At 39.7% G+C, this 17,233-nt stretch overlaps 1 protein-coding gene across 1 annotated transcript in view; it reads right to left on the reverse strand.

Annotated features, from left to right (window-relative positions):
• The window catches only part of zbtb44 (zinc finger and BTB domain containing 44), a 26,458-nt gene extending 11,176 nt beyond the window's left edge, over positions 1 to 15,282 (reverse strand). Inside the window, exons 1-2 of the mRNA XM_024258000.2 lie at positions 14,706 to 15,282; positions 4,204 to 5,300 (exon numbers count right to left, since the gene is read on the reverse strand). Of these exons, the coding sequence (XP_024113768.1) occupies positions 4,204 to 5,272 (1,069 nt within the window). The 5' untranslated portion in view covers positions 5,273 to 5,300; positions 14,706 to 15,282. The remainder of the gene's footprint in view (positions 1 to 4,203; positions 5,301 to 14,705) is intronic.
• Between the last annotated feature and the right edge of the window lie 1,951 nt (positions 15,283 to 17,233).

Consider the following 17,233-nt stretch of genomic DNA (forward strand, 5'->3'; position numbering starts at 1 on the left):
TGTCTGCACTTTCATCAGAGCAAGCACTGGAGGGTCTGGAAAACTGTCTCAACTGTAAAACCACCGCCTCTCTCACACACACACACACTCTCAGACACACAAACACAGCCCCCACCCCTTCATTGCCTAATTAGCGCACTTCAATGCCCACGTGGTTAATGACAGTGGCACCTGGAGGGGTGTGATCGGTAGGAATGGCCTCCCTGACCTGAACCCGAGCGGTGTTTTGTTGTTGGACTTCATAGTTTGTCCATAACAAACACCATGTGCGAACACAAAGGTGTCCATCAATACACCTGGCATCAGGACACTCTAGGTAGGAGATCGATGATCGACTTTGTAGTCGTTTCAGGTGATCTCCGGCCATGTGTTTTGTACACTCGGGTAAAGAGAGGGGCAGAGCTGTCCACTGATCACTACCTGGTGGTGAGTTGGATTCGCTGGCGGGGGAGGAGGCCGGAAAGACTCGGCTAACCTAAACGTACTGTAAGGGTCTGATGGGAACGTCTGGCTGAACCCTCCGTCGGGGAGGTCTTTAACTCCCACATCCGGGAAAACTTCAAGCAGGTACCGAGGGAGGTTGGTGACATCGAGTCCGAGTGGACTATGTTCTCTACCTCTATTTTCTCTGCTGCTTTCTGGAGCTGCGGTCGTAGGGTCTCTGGTGCCTGTCGTGGCGGCAACCCCCGAACCAAGTGGTGGACACCGGAAGTAAGGGATGCCGTCAAGCTGAAGAAGGAGTCCTATCAGGCCTGGCTGGCTTGTGGGACTCCAGAGGAAGCTGACGGGTATCGGCAGTCTAAGCGAGCTGCAGCCCGGGCTGTTTTAGAGGCAAAAACTCGGTCCACTTTTGGCCGCTTGAGTTCACGTTGATGCAGCTGATGTGTGAGCTGCTTCCAGCTCGTGTTTGAAGATGCGCCACAGACACTGAAACCTGCGGTGTGAAGACATCTCGGGTTCGCTGTCGAATATGAGGATCAGGGAGCGAGAAGCGTCACAAGAAGTGCACTGTCTGCAAGATTTGCCTCATCTCTGTATAATACAATATGGGAATAAACGTCCAAAAAGACCACCCACCTCTGACGTCATCGTCCAGCCCTGTCACAACAACCCTGTTGAACAACTAAGCAGGTAACACAATCAAAACATCCCAGATATATTTCAGAAGACTAATAGTGTTACCTCAGACAAACACAAGAAAATATCCGACGCCATCAGAGTGTTTATTGCTAAGATCTGCAACCTTTTTTAGTGGCTGATTTGAGGGGTTTTCTCATTTAATGAAAATAGTTTACCCACAATAGAGTGTACCAGCACGTTCTTATTTCACAGAAAAAAATATATATACCTGCGCTTCATGAAGAAGTGCGCAAAGAGAGAAGGAAGTACCCCTGAAAGCGTCCACCATTCAGACGCAGCTCCTGCAGTAGATGGTGAAGTTCACCGTACTAAAAGAATCTCTGAATGATCTCATGAACCCAGACATGGAGACCTGAATATTGATGACTTTGAAAAGTTCTTCAAAATAAACCTTACCATGCATTGATTTTATACGAAATTATCAGATATACAGTCAATGGTTCCATAAGACTAAAAACTTTGGATAATAGCTCCTCCCATATGCATCAGGAGAACCAAGTTTAAGAACACATTTTTTTCATTTTTTTTTTAAGCAACCAGCAATTTGACTCCTAAATCACGTTTGGTGAAAACGCAGCACCAGAGAAAGCTAAAAGTTCATGAACAAATAAACATAGAGCCTCTTTCTCAAAGGGAGCCAAGTTCTTTTGTTTGGTCAAAAGCAGAACCAGGTGAGCTTTCACCCCCACAAACCAAGAGGACCAAACCAGCTCTTGATCGGGAATGGCGCACTGACACCAACTGTTTACCCATAGATCAAAGAAGTGAAATTAGCAACCTAACGGTTTTATAAAGCTGTAAAAGAGCTATGAAGAAGTATGATTCCTACCCAATACCATCACCACACACAGCACATTCAGCCAGCTGTTGAAGTTTAAATGACTGGATCGGATTCGTACACACAACTGCTGACCTTCTAAAACTTAAACTTTCAGGATTCAAACAGAGAGAAAGGAGTAAAATATGGAGCTATACTGTGGCTAATATTATTTGAAACCCAGACAAAACTTTATTTTTTTAAATATTGGTGTTTGGCGAAAAAATTTTAAATGTGCAAAACTTTTTGCTATTCTAAAATTAAATTTAATTATATTCAGCTTCAAATGTTCTGTTTTTTAGGTTTCAAAACTCAAAATTTCAATTTCAAAACTTTTTTTGAGTTTCAAATGTTGGTTTGGTCATTCGCTTACTACAAAAGAAGATTCCTTTATTGTCTGTAACAAAGAAAGTGTGTTTTGATATTTTCAATAGATTGTTAATTTAATAAACACCTGTAAAACAAAATAGAAAAAGAAGAGGAAGAGCAAGAGAAACATTAAGTACAATCAAAATAATAATGTTGCTAAAAGTCAGCAAAAGAAAAAGATAGCAAACATGAAGAAACCGCTGTGTTTACTGGGGGCTCCAACTCACATTTCCTGCATGAGAAAAAGTTAAAGTGCAAGCACACTAGCCATTAGGCTACAGGAGATAACTGGAACTTCTACAACTTCTCTATAAGATGGCGCTTTGAACGAGTTAGAACAGCGTTTTGGACACGCGGTTTGTATGTGATAAAACTCTGCTTTTTACACCCGTCTTGGGACAACTTCAGACTATGATAGTACAGACGATACAGCCATTTCCTGACCGTAACTATCACAGTTCTCAGTCAGTGAATGCACCGGGACTGAAGTTACCACCCTCATCCATTTTGATTGGTCCTTTGTGTTAGCCCCACCCCAATGCGCCTAAACAGGGCAGCAAGTTTTGAAATTGAAATTTTGAAACCTGAAAAACAGAATATTTGAAGCTGAAAATAATTACATTTATTTTAGAACAGCAAAAAGTTTGGGGCATTTTCCATTTTTTTATTTGGCCAAACACCAATAGTTTTTTCAAAATGTTTCGTTAATAAATAATATAGCTCCATAATAAAATTGTTATTATCAGTCTAAGAAAAGTGTGTAGGGAGGGGTTTTACAGCCGTAAAACATCTATAATAACTAAAAAAAAAGTTGACTACTACGTGTATTCCACCTTTCACAGGTTATTTTCAGAACACAATTCCAGCAATCTGCGATGGACTGGCGACCTGTCCAGGGTGTACCTCGCCTTCGCCCATCAGTGGCCGGGATAGGCTCCGGCACCCAAGAAAATGGATGGATGGAATTCCAGCAATAAACGCGGGACAACTGTATAACCAAAACTCTAGTAATATTTACAATAAAAAACTAAATCGAATTTTATGTTAATAAAGATTCAAGATTGCATTAATCTAGAAGGAATTGTTTCAGAGAAATAACCATCACGAAGAACAAAGTTTAAGATATTGAGCTTTTTTCTTTTAATTGTTTAAGTCAGGGGTCTCAAACTCAATTTACCTTCGTCCGTATGGGGTTCCATTTGTGCCAATGTGCTTTTGCGTCCACTTTCTTTGCCTCACTGTCCATGTCTACTGAACAAGTTTATTGAACATTTGTTCATGTCTATGTCCTACTAAGTAAATGGTAAAAAATGGTAAATGGCGTATACTTGTATAGCGCTTTCTACCCTCCTTCAAGGGCCCAAAGCGCTTCACAGTCACAGACCCATTCACCCATTCACACACTGCTGGTGGCTCCGCTGCCGAACACTGGCGCCACCCTCCCACCAGAGGCAATTCGGGCTTCAATGTCTTGCCCAAGGACACTTCAACACAAGGCGGGAGTCGAACCCGCTCACTTCTGATCAGGAGTCGACCGCCCTACCACTGCACCACGGCCGCACCACTAAGCAATATCTTCTGCGGATCCTGTGAAACGACAGGAGCTAATGACGCTAGCAACTGTTGCTAAGGACTTTTCTAAAGACCAGATGCAACGACAATAGAAAAAGCAAAGTTTAAAACATAAAGCTGAAACATCACAAAGCAAATACACAGCTTTCATCAAATTGCTTAGTAGACATTGAACATTCATTAAGGAGGGTACCACAAAATATCAACTCGGCAAACGGCCGGCGGCCCGCCAGTTTGAGACCCCTGATTTAAGCAAATGGATATTCTGAGGAACAGAGTGAAGGACCCATGAGGAAGAGGCCCACCTATAGAAGACGACTGCGGACTGATGAGGAGCTCTTCTTGGACCTGCTCACTCCCCGGAACCGTCTGCTGGTCACTCAGCGAGCTCTGGGAGGCGCTGACCGGCTGCGATGATGCCTCCTGGACCTCCTCGTCACTCAGACGCTCCACCTTCACGCGGACATCCTCCTCCTCTGCTGCTGTGGGGGAGGACACGACTTTGGAGCTCTCGCAAGACAGGAAGTCAGTCAGCCGGCGGCTGACCACCACCTCTGAGCCGGCAGAGTTGCCCTGCTCCAGACAGCGAGGGCTTTCTGAGTGCTTGGACTTGTCAGAGTGGAACCGACGGTCGATGCCAAAGGGGAAAGTCCAGGGAAAGGCGAGGGAAGACTCCACGGGCTGTGCTGTGCCATCCGAAAAAGACGGGGACGGGTTGGGGATCTGGGGGGACGTGGTGACCATCTGCGTGGTGCATTTGAGAGGACTCTCGGGCGACGCCATGGTCACAAAGCTTTTGCGTTTCCGCCGTGACTCGCGGCACACGGGAACGTTTCTCTCCATCACGCTGCAGTCCGAGGACACAGGAGACACGCTGCCGTCCAGTGGCGTCAGAGCGCAGTTTGACGAGGCGCTCTCCGGAGCGGACTCATGTGGCTTCTCTGTAGTGATGTTGTTGTTGTTGTTGCTGTTGTTGGACGGGCTCCACAGAATGCTGGACTTCATGAACTCGGAGCACGTGCTGGCCACCGCGAACATCTGCATGTAGCTGGCAGCTGCCAGGACGTCGATGATGTTCTCCGTGCTGATGGAGAGGGTGGAGGTGTACGCATACTCCAGCAGCGGCGCAAACCCGCTGACGGTAACATGATGGAGGTCCAACACAAATTTGTCCTCCTCGTCAGGTCGGCCCACCAGCTTGGAGCGGAAGAACTCGCTGCAGCAGGCCAGGACCACTTTGTGAGCCAGGAAGAGCTTGTCCTGGACCCTGATGGTGACGTCACACAGGTGCCCCTCATTCCGCAGGGCGTTGAGCTTCTCCAGCATCTCCTGGCTGTGGGAGGCAGAACTGTGGGTGAAGGTTTTGGCCCCCATGCTGGAGTCTCTTTACAGACGACAACTCCTGCAAAGAGATGACAAAAGAACAACCACTTCAGGTTTCAGGAAGTCATGCAGAAGGGTTTGGTATAAATGTATCAAAGTAAGATAGAATAGATGAATAGATGTTATTTAACCTTCGTACTACGTTATGGGGTCCAGATGACCCAAGCCTTAGATCAGGGTGTCAAACTCAATCCCACAAGGGGCCAAAATCCAAAACACACCTTAGGTCACGGGCTGAACAGGATAAACATTTATTAAACACTCTAAAACTACATTTTTAAAACTTTAAAAACTTACTATTTAAACATAATTATGAACTAGATATATAGCATTACCTGTGATAATACTAGTGTGAATGTTGTAAGCTGAATTTGGCCCCTGTAGATGCTAAAAAAATAATTAAAAATGCTGAAGTTGATAGCCAGCTAGAATATTAGCTAAATGCCAAATTAGCCTAAAATACAAACAAACAAAAAGAAGCTTACAGTAGATTAATCAAAACAGCTAGCAGGTAGCTGAAATATTAGCTAAACTCTAAAATAGCCAAAAATCTTTGTCAATTTGAAAATAGTCCAAAAAGCCAGCAAAATGCCAATTTTTAAAACTTTAAACCTGTAACTTTTTAACATAAATATGAATAATAAAAAGGCAGGAATATTATTACAGAATAAATCAAAAGATTTTTTAAAAAAGGGATCTAAATAACAATAAAATAAAATGATCTGGAGGCCCGGATCCAGCCCCCGGGCCTTGACTTTGACATGTGCCTTACATTGACGAGTTATCCATCTGCAATGGCGTTGCAAATTTAGTGATGACAAAAAATGTGCAGTTACACAACCTCACTGTTACTGTAGCATGTTATTATAAATGAGCAATGTGAACTATTATTGTGAAACGGGTTACCTGGCACGACAGGTGAACCTCATCGGACAACTTTTATTTATTTATTTATTTTTGTGCAAGTGAAATCCCACAATGCAACTTTCAATAAATTCTATTGAAAATGAGCCATAATCCTTCTGTGTCTTTTTTGTTTCCTTGACAGGGGTAAGAAAAAAAATTCTAAAATGAATGTACTTTAAAACAAATGATACTAATAAAAAACGTAAATATCTTGGACCTGGTGATTTTCTCAAAGTGGGCATTAACAGTTTCAAAGGACCTGTGGCCCCGCCCACTCAGCAGTGTGATCACAAGACTTTAAAAAAATTGTATTCATACTCAAGTTGAATTAGTTTTATTTCAGCCTGGTTCGTATTTTCTCCTTGACACTTGATAGAGTTAAACTGGACTTGTTTAAATAAATGAATATCAATAAGTATTTTATGAATGTTTTTCACATTTTATGCAATAAAAAGGAGCTTAAAGAGTTAATTGTGAATAATATAATTCATAGTTGTTTGTAAACAACACTGTGGGTTTTTGTCAGTGTAAAAACTATTCAACACTTTTCAATGTTAAAGTGGTAAATATAGCGTCAATTATTAACACTCAAGAATTCAGTTAACTCAACACTATGTTAGTGTAACTTTAACACTGTGTAGATAAGGACCATATGTTAAATTAACTCTGTAAGAGTTACAGTAACACTTCTTTTTTACTGTGTAGTGATCTGTACAGATCCCAGATTATCCGTGATCTGTTACACCCCTAACACCCACACAAACTGGTCAAATTTTGTCATTTCTAACAGTCAGACTACAAGCAAGAGGTGCACAACTTGAACAATACTGACAAGCCCCTTGTGTAGTGTGCAAGGTTAAAAAAATAAAAATAAATAAAAAATAAATCTGTACGACACGCCTGCGTCTCACTCACTTACCCTTACGAATTGTTCAAGTTTTTGCTACAAGCCCTCCACAGTGGACCCATAGATAATATCTTCATGAACGTTTTCTGTCTACCGGCTCACCAAGTGGTTTACGATCTTACAATCTCATCTGGGCAACCTACATGCCTCAAGATGTTTGCCCATTTCTTGACTGCAGACAGCCTGCATCAACCCACAAGGGCAGTTGTGACTAAAGCGTTAGCTAGATGCACATGACTGTTCACACACAGCAGCACTCAAAGCACCAGCGTGTTCATTAGGTTTCTTTTCTTTACAGTCTCCATCTTGGCTACATTTCTGTCCTAAAATCTTGGTTTTATAGCAACTACCAGTGGAATTATTCCAATTTCTTCATTCCTTGGAATAGACCAGCTGATAAAATTGATTTTTTTTTAATTGAATAACAATAATTGGGGAAAAGAAAAAAAAAGCTATAAGAGGAAAAATGTTTCCTTTTGGCTTCTTGTTTTACAGTAAATCACTCTACAAAAAAGGCCAATAAATGATGAAGTTACGAAGGTTGACTACTTTATTTAAAAATTCATGAACCTCCAGTGTAAATCCCTGCTGAACTGTTAAGAGTTTGAAGGATCTTTCAAGCAGAAAGTACACAGAAAAAAAGCCAAAAGGTGACAGAACTGGCAATGGTGATGATAAAACTGGCCAGAAATCAACTGATTTTTGGGAAGAATACTGTACACTGATCTTTATGATGCCAACAGCTCTGGAACGTCATGTGAAACCCAACACAAACTTAGATAAACTAATAAGATAAAAACTAGTTCTGAAAGCTGGGTAAAAAAAAGAGTGTGTGAATTGCGAAAACTTAAGAGTTTCCTACTCTTTCTGATGTCACAAAGTTTTAAATTGTTAAAATCTTGAGGGTGTTTAAATGCACTGAAAAAAAGTTTTGGCCTTTAAAACGAACTCAAAGCTCACCCGTCAAAAAATTTGAAATTAGATCAAACACAATATTTCACTAAAAGCTCCCAAACAAAAACGGCCGTCCAGCTCATCTTGGAGGGTAAAACTCTGAAGGTGCAGAGTGAAAGATGGGAGCTCCGAGCACAAAATTCCAGTTTACGTAACCACAATCAAAGCAGATGTGCAGCCATGCGGGGGCCAGCGTGCTGCAGGACGCTCAGCAGCTGTCTGAGAGACCTGGAGTCTGCGAGGCAGGAGATTTTTCCATCATATCAAGGATGGAGCCAAGGGGCGCTCGCAGGGAAGCACAGCTCCCAGTCAAGAACGAACCGCAGGAAAACCCTGCACAGCTACCAGGGACCAGAAAAGACCCGCTGAACTGAAACCCAACGATCGATCTGAGGAGTCTGGATCAGAGCTGAATCGGGGTTGGCCCAGACTGATTGATTGGCTCTTTGTGATCACACAGAGGCATCATATTGAAAAGAAGGCAAACAGATCTGAGCAAAAGAATTATTACAAAAAACTACAAAATACTATCCAACATATCATTAATATTTTAGGTGATCATGTGATCTGCCAACAGGTTTGTTTTAGTTTGGAAAATGTGAATTTGTATTGAATCCATTCAAAGTTAAACAACTGTTAATTGATTTATTCCAACTGATCATCAATTTCAAAAATATGAAACTGATTCATGAAACCTCTGAAGTCTTTGGTTTTTAAAAGTGCCACTGTCACACTCTCCCAATAGCGTATAGCCCCTCACACCCACACCCTAACATTAGCGGAGGAACAAAAATGGCAAAGTAATAATGGAGTGGCACAGCGTAATTTCTGATTCTTTCTCCTTCCAGTTCACCAAAGACTCTTTTAGCTAATTCTCCAATGTTTATTGACTGTGATCAATACATTCAATCATTGGTTTCTCAGAGTTCTTGATAAAATAATCAAAGCTAACATCAAAATGCTCTTTCATTGATTTACAATCCTTTCCAACTGCGGTCAAATGAGCCGCCGTTCACATTTCCGTGGTCACATCAAGAAGCTCCGTGGAGTCTGGTGGAGATTTTCCAGCGTTCTCAGTCCTGCTACCGTAAGTATTGGATGAAACTCACACCAAAAATCCAGTGATGCTGATTTGACCACAGAAATGTGAACGGCGGCTCATTTGACTGCAGTCAATGTGAAGATACCATCTTCTCTTCTCCAGAACCTGAACTAGACACTAGGAACAGATGAGGGTTTAGTGCATGTGCAGCAGAGCTGTTGATGGAAAGAAGATCATTCATTCAAACAGAGTCTGTCCAAGACACTTTGATTGATTTAAAAGGAGAAATACTCAGAAATGCAAAAACAAAATGATTTCTTATTACATTTGTTCTCTTTCAGAAGAAAAATGACACACAGACATGATAGAAAGTCAAAGAACAGGATTTTCATCAGAGGGGGACTTGAAGGAAACGTGTTGTGGTGATTTCAACATGTTCTTGTAGTATTTTCTCATGATGGAGGACATATAAAGAAGAATTTAAGATTAAAACTGCTTTTGTAAGTATTCCTTTATTCAAATTGTGATGATGAGGAGCAGATAAAAACCTGCGGTCTGAAAAAGCTTATGTTTATGTGGGTTTTCCAGGCCATGCCGGCTTCCTCCCACAGTCCAGAAACATGCCTCATAGGTTAATTGGTGACTAATTTGTCCTTTCGTAGGAATGTGAGTGTTGCCCTGCAATAGACAGGCGACCTGTCAAGGGTGTGCCTTCCCACAACAGGGATTGAGTAGTTTTTTAAAAAGGATGGATGGGTTTGGGGCTTGGTAAAGATGCAAAACAGTTATGCTGCAATGAATATATATATATATATTCACATCTCCTATGGAAATGTGCTTGAAGACAAAGTGCAACAAAAGACAAGATGTACAAATGCTTGTAGGACAATGCAGCAGGTGTTTTGTGAGCTATCTCTAGCTTAAGCATCCTATAAAGAGAAATAACAATCATTCAGAAGAGCACTTTTGGTAGCAACAGCCTTCAAACTGATGTTGCCATGTGTGGTTTGATGCTCCAAGTTTGAAGTTACAACCCCAGTGACCAAAATCTAATGTTTGACTCAGTAGATACAAATATATACTGTATATATAAAAACATATTTTTTGACAGGACAAATTATTGCATTATTTTACAAAGAAAAACCTTGGGCGTTATCTTAAAAAATATGTTGAATGCAAACAGATAAACATGAAAACATCAGATTAAAAAAAAAAACATTTTTTTCCTAAGGGACTCCTTAAATCTCTAATCTGTCTTTGCTCTCTGGTTTTCTATGAATATGTCTATGAAGAGTTTTATTTTTTATCACAAATTAGTAGCTTCTTCTCTTAAGCACAGGTAAAAAGCCCCTCTGTACCCCTGAGAGTCTGAACCAGATAAGAAGAGAAGAGAAAGTCTGTTTTAGAATCTTAAGCATAAAATTAGCTTGAAATTAATTCATAAACAGCAGGAAGACATTTTTATTTTTATCTAAATGTAAACTCAAAACATGCAGAGAGAAAGGACAGATTAAGCAAGACTGACAGAAAATGCTCCTTTCTTAATTCTGCCTTCAGATTACTAATTTTCATATAAAAAAAATTAACAAAAATAACTTAAAAACATTTTAATGTTTAGAATTATTGCCATGATAAAAAGAGCGCCGCTTCTAAAGTGAAAAACACCTATTTGAGCAGGAATTTTTTGAAGACAGGACACAACTGGAAGATGTACAGTATTCTGCATCTAAAATGGGTGTTTTTTGCTGATCATCACTGGATAAGGGGATACATTGAGTGTTGTGTTAGTCTGGGGGCGGAGCTTGCAGCACAGACTCTTCCTGGAGGGAGCTGTTGGCATCGATCTTACATCAGCACGTTTCCAACCGCCCGTTTTCGTGGGTATGGGAGGGGCTGCTGCAGACAGTGCAGGTTTTTAGACGATTACTCTTAAATGCATGAACAGATCAAAATATAGATTTGGGGTTCTTTATAGTGAGGAATGAACAGTAAAATGTATTTAAAACATCAAAAAGTACAATTTTCATGGTAGGGCCCCTTTAATATAAAATGTAATCACATGGAGACAGAATTAGGAAATCTCTGGTAAACCTCTCAATTTTTTTGTGTTTGAATTTGAGTTTACAGTTAGATGACAACAGAGACATTTTCAGACCATTTAAAAATTACTGCTATGCAATTTAATTTTCTTAAAAGAAATTCAGAAAAAAGTTCAAAAAGTAAAGTAAACTCAGATATGTATGTGTAAAATTCTATTACAATTTTGTGTTTCTTCGGTAAAGTCTGAAAACATTAGAATTTATTTGTAGAAAAATGCTTTGTTTTTAAATGGAACTGAACAGTTTAGTGGTCTGTTTTATTTATGCTCTCTTTTGAAACTTAAAAGTTTTTGCATTCATTTTCAGTTTGGTTTTATGTATACACCTGTTCTGAGTTACTTAAAAAACTGGTTGCATGATTTTCAGTGCATCTGTTATGTTGAAAGTATGACAGGAAATAAACATTTAAATCTAATCAATCTTCTGATGATTAGACATTTCTTTTTTGAGCCGCAAAGTGTTCAAACTTGACAACTATAGTTATTTGGGTTATATTGTGATACATATCGCTCAATATGGAAAAAACTACATTGAGATATGAATGAATGAAGGACCCGCAGTCACCCTGAAAAAAGTGTCGACTGAATTGACTTTGTTTCATTGTCATTTTCTGAGTGATGTCACACTAGCTCAATCCAGTTCTCATTTATAGTCACTGTTTAAACACATTTATACTAAGGATCTTTGTGACACCAACTTGCCCCTAGGGCAGGAGTCTGTAACCTGTAGCTCCAAATCCACATGTGTCTCTTTTCTCTCCATGGTGGCTTCTTTGTCAAACATAAAATAAGTCATGGAGACTGCTGATCCAGCCATGTCGACCGTCAGAGTCAGCAGCTCCTGATAATGGCTGCTTAACCAAAACTAACTAAAGAAAACAAATAAACAAAGCCCACAAACTAAGACTACCAAGATCCAAACTAAAATAACAAAACCCAGCAGTGTAAGACTGATGAGGACAAAGAGGGAAAAAGAACAAAAAAAGGAAAAGAAAAATAAAATTGCAATTTTTTAAAGGATTATGTAATTAGCAATTATTTAACTTAGATTCGTTAAATGTATAAATTGATGCTGAGGTTCACATAGATGATAAACTATGTAGGTTTTTACATCCTGTTGACCTGAAGACGTCTTGTTTGTTCAACTCTACCTCCAGAATGAACAGATTTTATATGCAAAGCAAAACTTTAGTGAAAAATTTGATCTTTTATGATTTAAAAGAACATATTATCTTATGCTGAACAAAGACATGAAGGTGGCTGGTGTTGGAGTGGAGGATGCTGAAGACGGGCTTAGATGGAGGAAACTGATTCGCTGTGGAGACCCCTGAAGGGAAAAGCCCAAAGGAAAAGAAGGATCTTATGCTGAACAACATTGTTTATTAGCTGTCCAGAGCTGCACTGAGATGATCCTGTTTGGCACAGAGAATCTTTTATTTTGAAAATAAGTTATTTGAGCTTCTGTCAAACGTTTATATAAAAAAAAAAATAAAATAAATAAATAAATCACATTTTGAGAGATGCTAGCTTCTTCTCATATTGTTGCTTTTGTTTGTGCAAAAAATATACATAATTCATAACTATTTATTAAAAAAAAAAAGGTCATGAATGTAAATCCAAATTTCTTAAAGGCTAAAGTAAGACTAGGTGGTTCCTTCTAGGTTTTGATCAGTAGAAAACAAGCCCAAATGGCTCTTTTACTGTTAAAGGTTGCAGACTCCTGGACTAGGGAATGTGTGTCTCTATAAGTGGCCCTGTGATGGACTGAGCAGACTGAGCTGGAGCAGCTCCTACTCCCATCTGACGTTATACACATGATGCATCGGGATGCAGGAGTTCAGATGATGGATGGACAGCATTTCACTTGTGAACAAATAAATAATTATATGAATTCATTAAAGGGACCATACCATGTTTTTCTTAACCCTTTTAGAGTAAACCATATCCATAAATATGATCATATATTACCTTCAGAAAACTAAAAAACCAATTACTTATGAAATACAAGTCATTTTTGTGGACCGTTTGAATACCCGGAAGTAAAACGTCTCGATCTCTGAGACTCCGCCTTTCGCTCCTTGTCGGTCCCGCCCTTTACACGACGTCATCCTTAAGCCTGCCCAGACGTCATTGAACCTCCCCGAGCCTCCTCAGTATTTAAAGACTTTTTTATCAGTATGCCTGCGGGTGGCATCCCTCAGAAAACGTTTATGTTGTTATCGTGCATCCACACACTTTTACAGTTAACAAAATACTACAAAACCGTCTGTACGCAAGGTGCAACATGCATGGAAGTTGTAGCATAAGCTTGTGCATTATATGCTTACGGTATACTGCATGATTTACTAACGGGTCTGATCTCTTCATCAGTTTGATTGTAGAAATGGCGCCGGCTTTGAGATTTAATCCACTTTGATACGTGCCACGGTTATCAAACAGTCATCTGTGAAGTGGCGGTCACAGACGAAGAGTTGCTGGCGGGTCTGTGGCGCACTCCCGAAGATAAGATCCAACAACTTCTGATGTGCTGGCTCTTCTTTTGAAAGTTTAAACAAACGCCTAAACCTCTCACAGCCAAAAAATCCTTTTCAACACTTAAAAGTGATTGTCTTACGATCTGTTGTATTCTCTGCAAATTCCCTACAAGATGAGCTACAAGTGGGTGTGTTATCGTCTGGGGCGGAGTTTGCCGAACAGATCCTTCCTGGAGGGGCGGTTCACACCATGCTGAGGCCAGCCTATCACCTGCTCGTTTTTGTGGGTATGGGAGGGGCTGCCGCAGAGAGTGTAGGTTTTTAAAGGATTACTCTTAAATGCATGAACAGATCAAAATACAGATTTGGGGTTCTTTATAGTGAGGAATGAACATTAAAATGCACTTAAAACCTAAAGGTTTCATGGTATGGCCCTTTTAAATAAACTTTCAAAGCTACTCTCTTTCACAGAAGTTGGTCCAAGTGGAAATAACACTTCCTCACACAGGAAGTCAGTAACCGCTGACTGTCAAAATAAAAGAACGACCGTACAGTCTGAACTCTGATGAAGTCTTTCCACGCACGAAAGCCTTCCAAACAAATACGATGAAGGAATTGCCACCAACATAAACATGTTAAATTATGCTGAAGTATTAAACAAAGCTAAATGTTGTGCTGGTACATCTAAGCGAAGCTCCAGTTTGGACAGTACTTTTGTTTATGTAGCATTATGACATGATAAAATACTTCATATTGTTCATGCCGTGGAAAACAGTCAAAGGGACCTTGACCACAGAGTCCTGTGTGCTTTTTTGTGATATTTAGGTAAAGGATATTATCTCTGAAATGCAGTTTTATCCGGGAATAAAGGCGACCACAGAGAGGCTAGCTACTGTTAGCTTCAAAGCTAACGCTGGCTGACGCAGCAGGGCGCCAAGGCTCCGCGCATCCCGTCTGATCACCAAACCGACACCAAAAACTCCACCTTACGGTCCAAAATGCAGGCTAAGGCTGATTCCGAGCACCGTGCAGGGAAGGCTTACGTTCAGGTGCGAGGCGTGCGGTAGCGGCCGGGCCTCGGGTGACCAACGGCTCCGCGGGCAATGCTCAGCGGGAGAAGCAGCGGCGTCGCTCCGCTGCGCGTGGTCTCATTCCCCGCGCGCTTCCTGCGGATGCCAGCCGCCCAGCGGCCTCGAGACAGCTTTAGTTACTGTTCACGACCACCCGCATCACCAGTCAATCGACCCCAGACTTGCAAATATTCTCGTTTCGGTCCTTTGTGTCCCCCGACAGTCTGTTTTTACTCCCACAATGCACCGCGGAGCCCCTACAGTGCTGGCTGGAGGAAACAGGAAGTGTAACATTTGACAGCTTTCACAGCTAACATGAAAACAACTTTTAGCATATTTTATATGTCTACATATATAAATGCTAGTTCAGACGAATTTAACTAAAAAATGCACTGAGATTTATCACAACTTTCCTTTAACCCAAATGTAAAAAAATAAGTTATTTTAAAATAGTAGTCTTTGTATGGCCTACTAGTAGTTGCCTGGTGGTATAAAACAACAATATACCACAACTGAGCACTCCTTTAATGTGCTTAACTTTTTCTCAGGTAATTATACTGTCTCCATAATTAATAACACTCCACTATAACACTTAAGGAACTCTTTAATAAAGTGCTAATAATCCTGAGCATTTCATAATATGAAGTGATAAGCCGCATATTTTCTTTTCTATGATTTTCTAAATAAAATCTGGGTTCTGTGATCATAAATTAGAACAATTTTCTTAAACTGGCAGCCAAGGGCTTTATTTTCTGTGCTGTTACACAATGTCTGAAGGAAAAGAAAAGTATCAAAGTTTAGCAGAAAAGCCTGAGGGTGAGTTTTCAGAGATATTTGTTGTAGCTGCTGCTGTGGTAGCCTCCAGATAAAATTTGTGAAGCAGGCAGTGTTACTGCAGAAAACCATTAGGTTTAAAGCAGGGGCCCCCAAACTTTGTCTTTTGAGGGCCACATAACTGTTTTCTTCTCTGATGTGCGGGCTGGGGTCGGTTTGTAGGTTAATAGAAAAATGCAGTAAGCTGAATGTGGCCTCTGAAAATTGGCTGAAGATGCTGAAATTGATAGCTAAAAATACTGAAACTGTAATAGCTGAAAACTCTGAAGTTGATAGCTGAAATGGTTGAAGCTATAGCTGAAAACGCTAGAGCTGATAGCTAGCTAAAATATCAGCGAAATACTAAATTATCTAAAAAAAAAAAAGAAAAAAAAAAGAAAAAAAGAAAGCCTATATTAGCCAAAACAGCAAGCGTGTAATATTGGCTAAATGCCAAATTAGCCTAAAAAAATGGTACAATTTCTAGTTTAGCCAAAACAGCTTGAACAAGCTTAGGATATTAGCAAAACTCCAAAACAGCCTAAAAAATAGACTAGAAATCCATAGTAATTGCCAAACAGTTGAAAAAGCGAGCATAAAAAAGAGCTGAACATTTTAATAGCTGAAAGAGCTAAGGAGCTGTTGATGTCCAAAAAAACTTACAGAAGAAAGCTATTAATAATGAAGAAATAAAGAAAAAGTGAATCACTTCTAAACAAATAGTCTCTCCCATCATAGTTCATAGTCATAGACTGCAGAAGGGTAAAATAAGAAGTGACGTATGTGGGTCTCGATCGGCGTTTCTGCAGGTCATAGTTTGGGGATCCCTGGTTTAAAGGACCGACCACATATTTATTTATTGATTTATTTTTTACAGAAAGAGAAGTAATAGAAAGCCTTTTCTGTGGCTCGATATTCTTACTTCCCTTTTTCTTTCTGAGTCAAAAAGATCTTTAATAGTCATGTATCATTTTTTTTCCAGCCAAAAAGTTAAATGTTGTGTCTGGATTAATAAAAAAGCATCACATTTAAAGTGTAATAATAGGTTTATGCAAAAATGCTCATAAATATGACACAAGAAATATTTCAATTAAGGAATTGGTGTGCAAACAATTAAAATTAACCTGAAATATAAAAAAATCTGACTGTAGTTTGAAACCATTTTATAAAATATTAATTTTTACTTACACCAGAAAAAAACAACAATTTATAGACATAAATGTGTTTAACTGACATTTTTTTTACAAAAACAACAGCACCTGCAATGTTAATTACAAATATAAAATAAAAAAAATACAAAAATAAATAGCTTTTTAATGTCACTAAAATGGTACTTTCCTTCACTGAAGGAATATTAGTGGATCATTTTATATTACATTTTACTGCAAATTTATATAAAAAAAGAATAAAAATACACACACATCAACAATAGTTATGAGTGCCTATAAACAAAATACAAATAATAAATCTAAAATTACAAAAAAATGGTATACACTCTTTTACACAAACAAAGCTCTTCAATTACACAGTTTAGAAAATATATTAAATTGGTGGCAGCGCTGAAGAAAGTTTGATCTTTCTGATAGCAACAAATAGATAAAGTCAAACCTTCATGTGCGACTTTCTTTCATTCATTTAGAGGGGCCAGAGTTTCTCTACTATGAGCAAATGCAGCCAACCACATTGAT

The sequence above is a fragment of the Oryzias melastigma genome, linkage group LG13 (genome assembly GCF_002922805.2).
Source record: "Oryzias melastigma strain HK-1 linkage group LG13, ASM292280v2, whole genome shotgun sequence".
In the NCBI taxonomy this organism is placed as follows: Eukaryota; Metazoa; Chordata; class Actinopteri; order Beloniformes; family Adrianichthyidae; genus Oryzias; species Oryzias melastigma.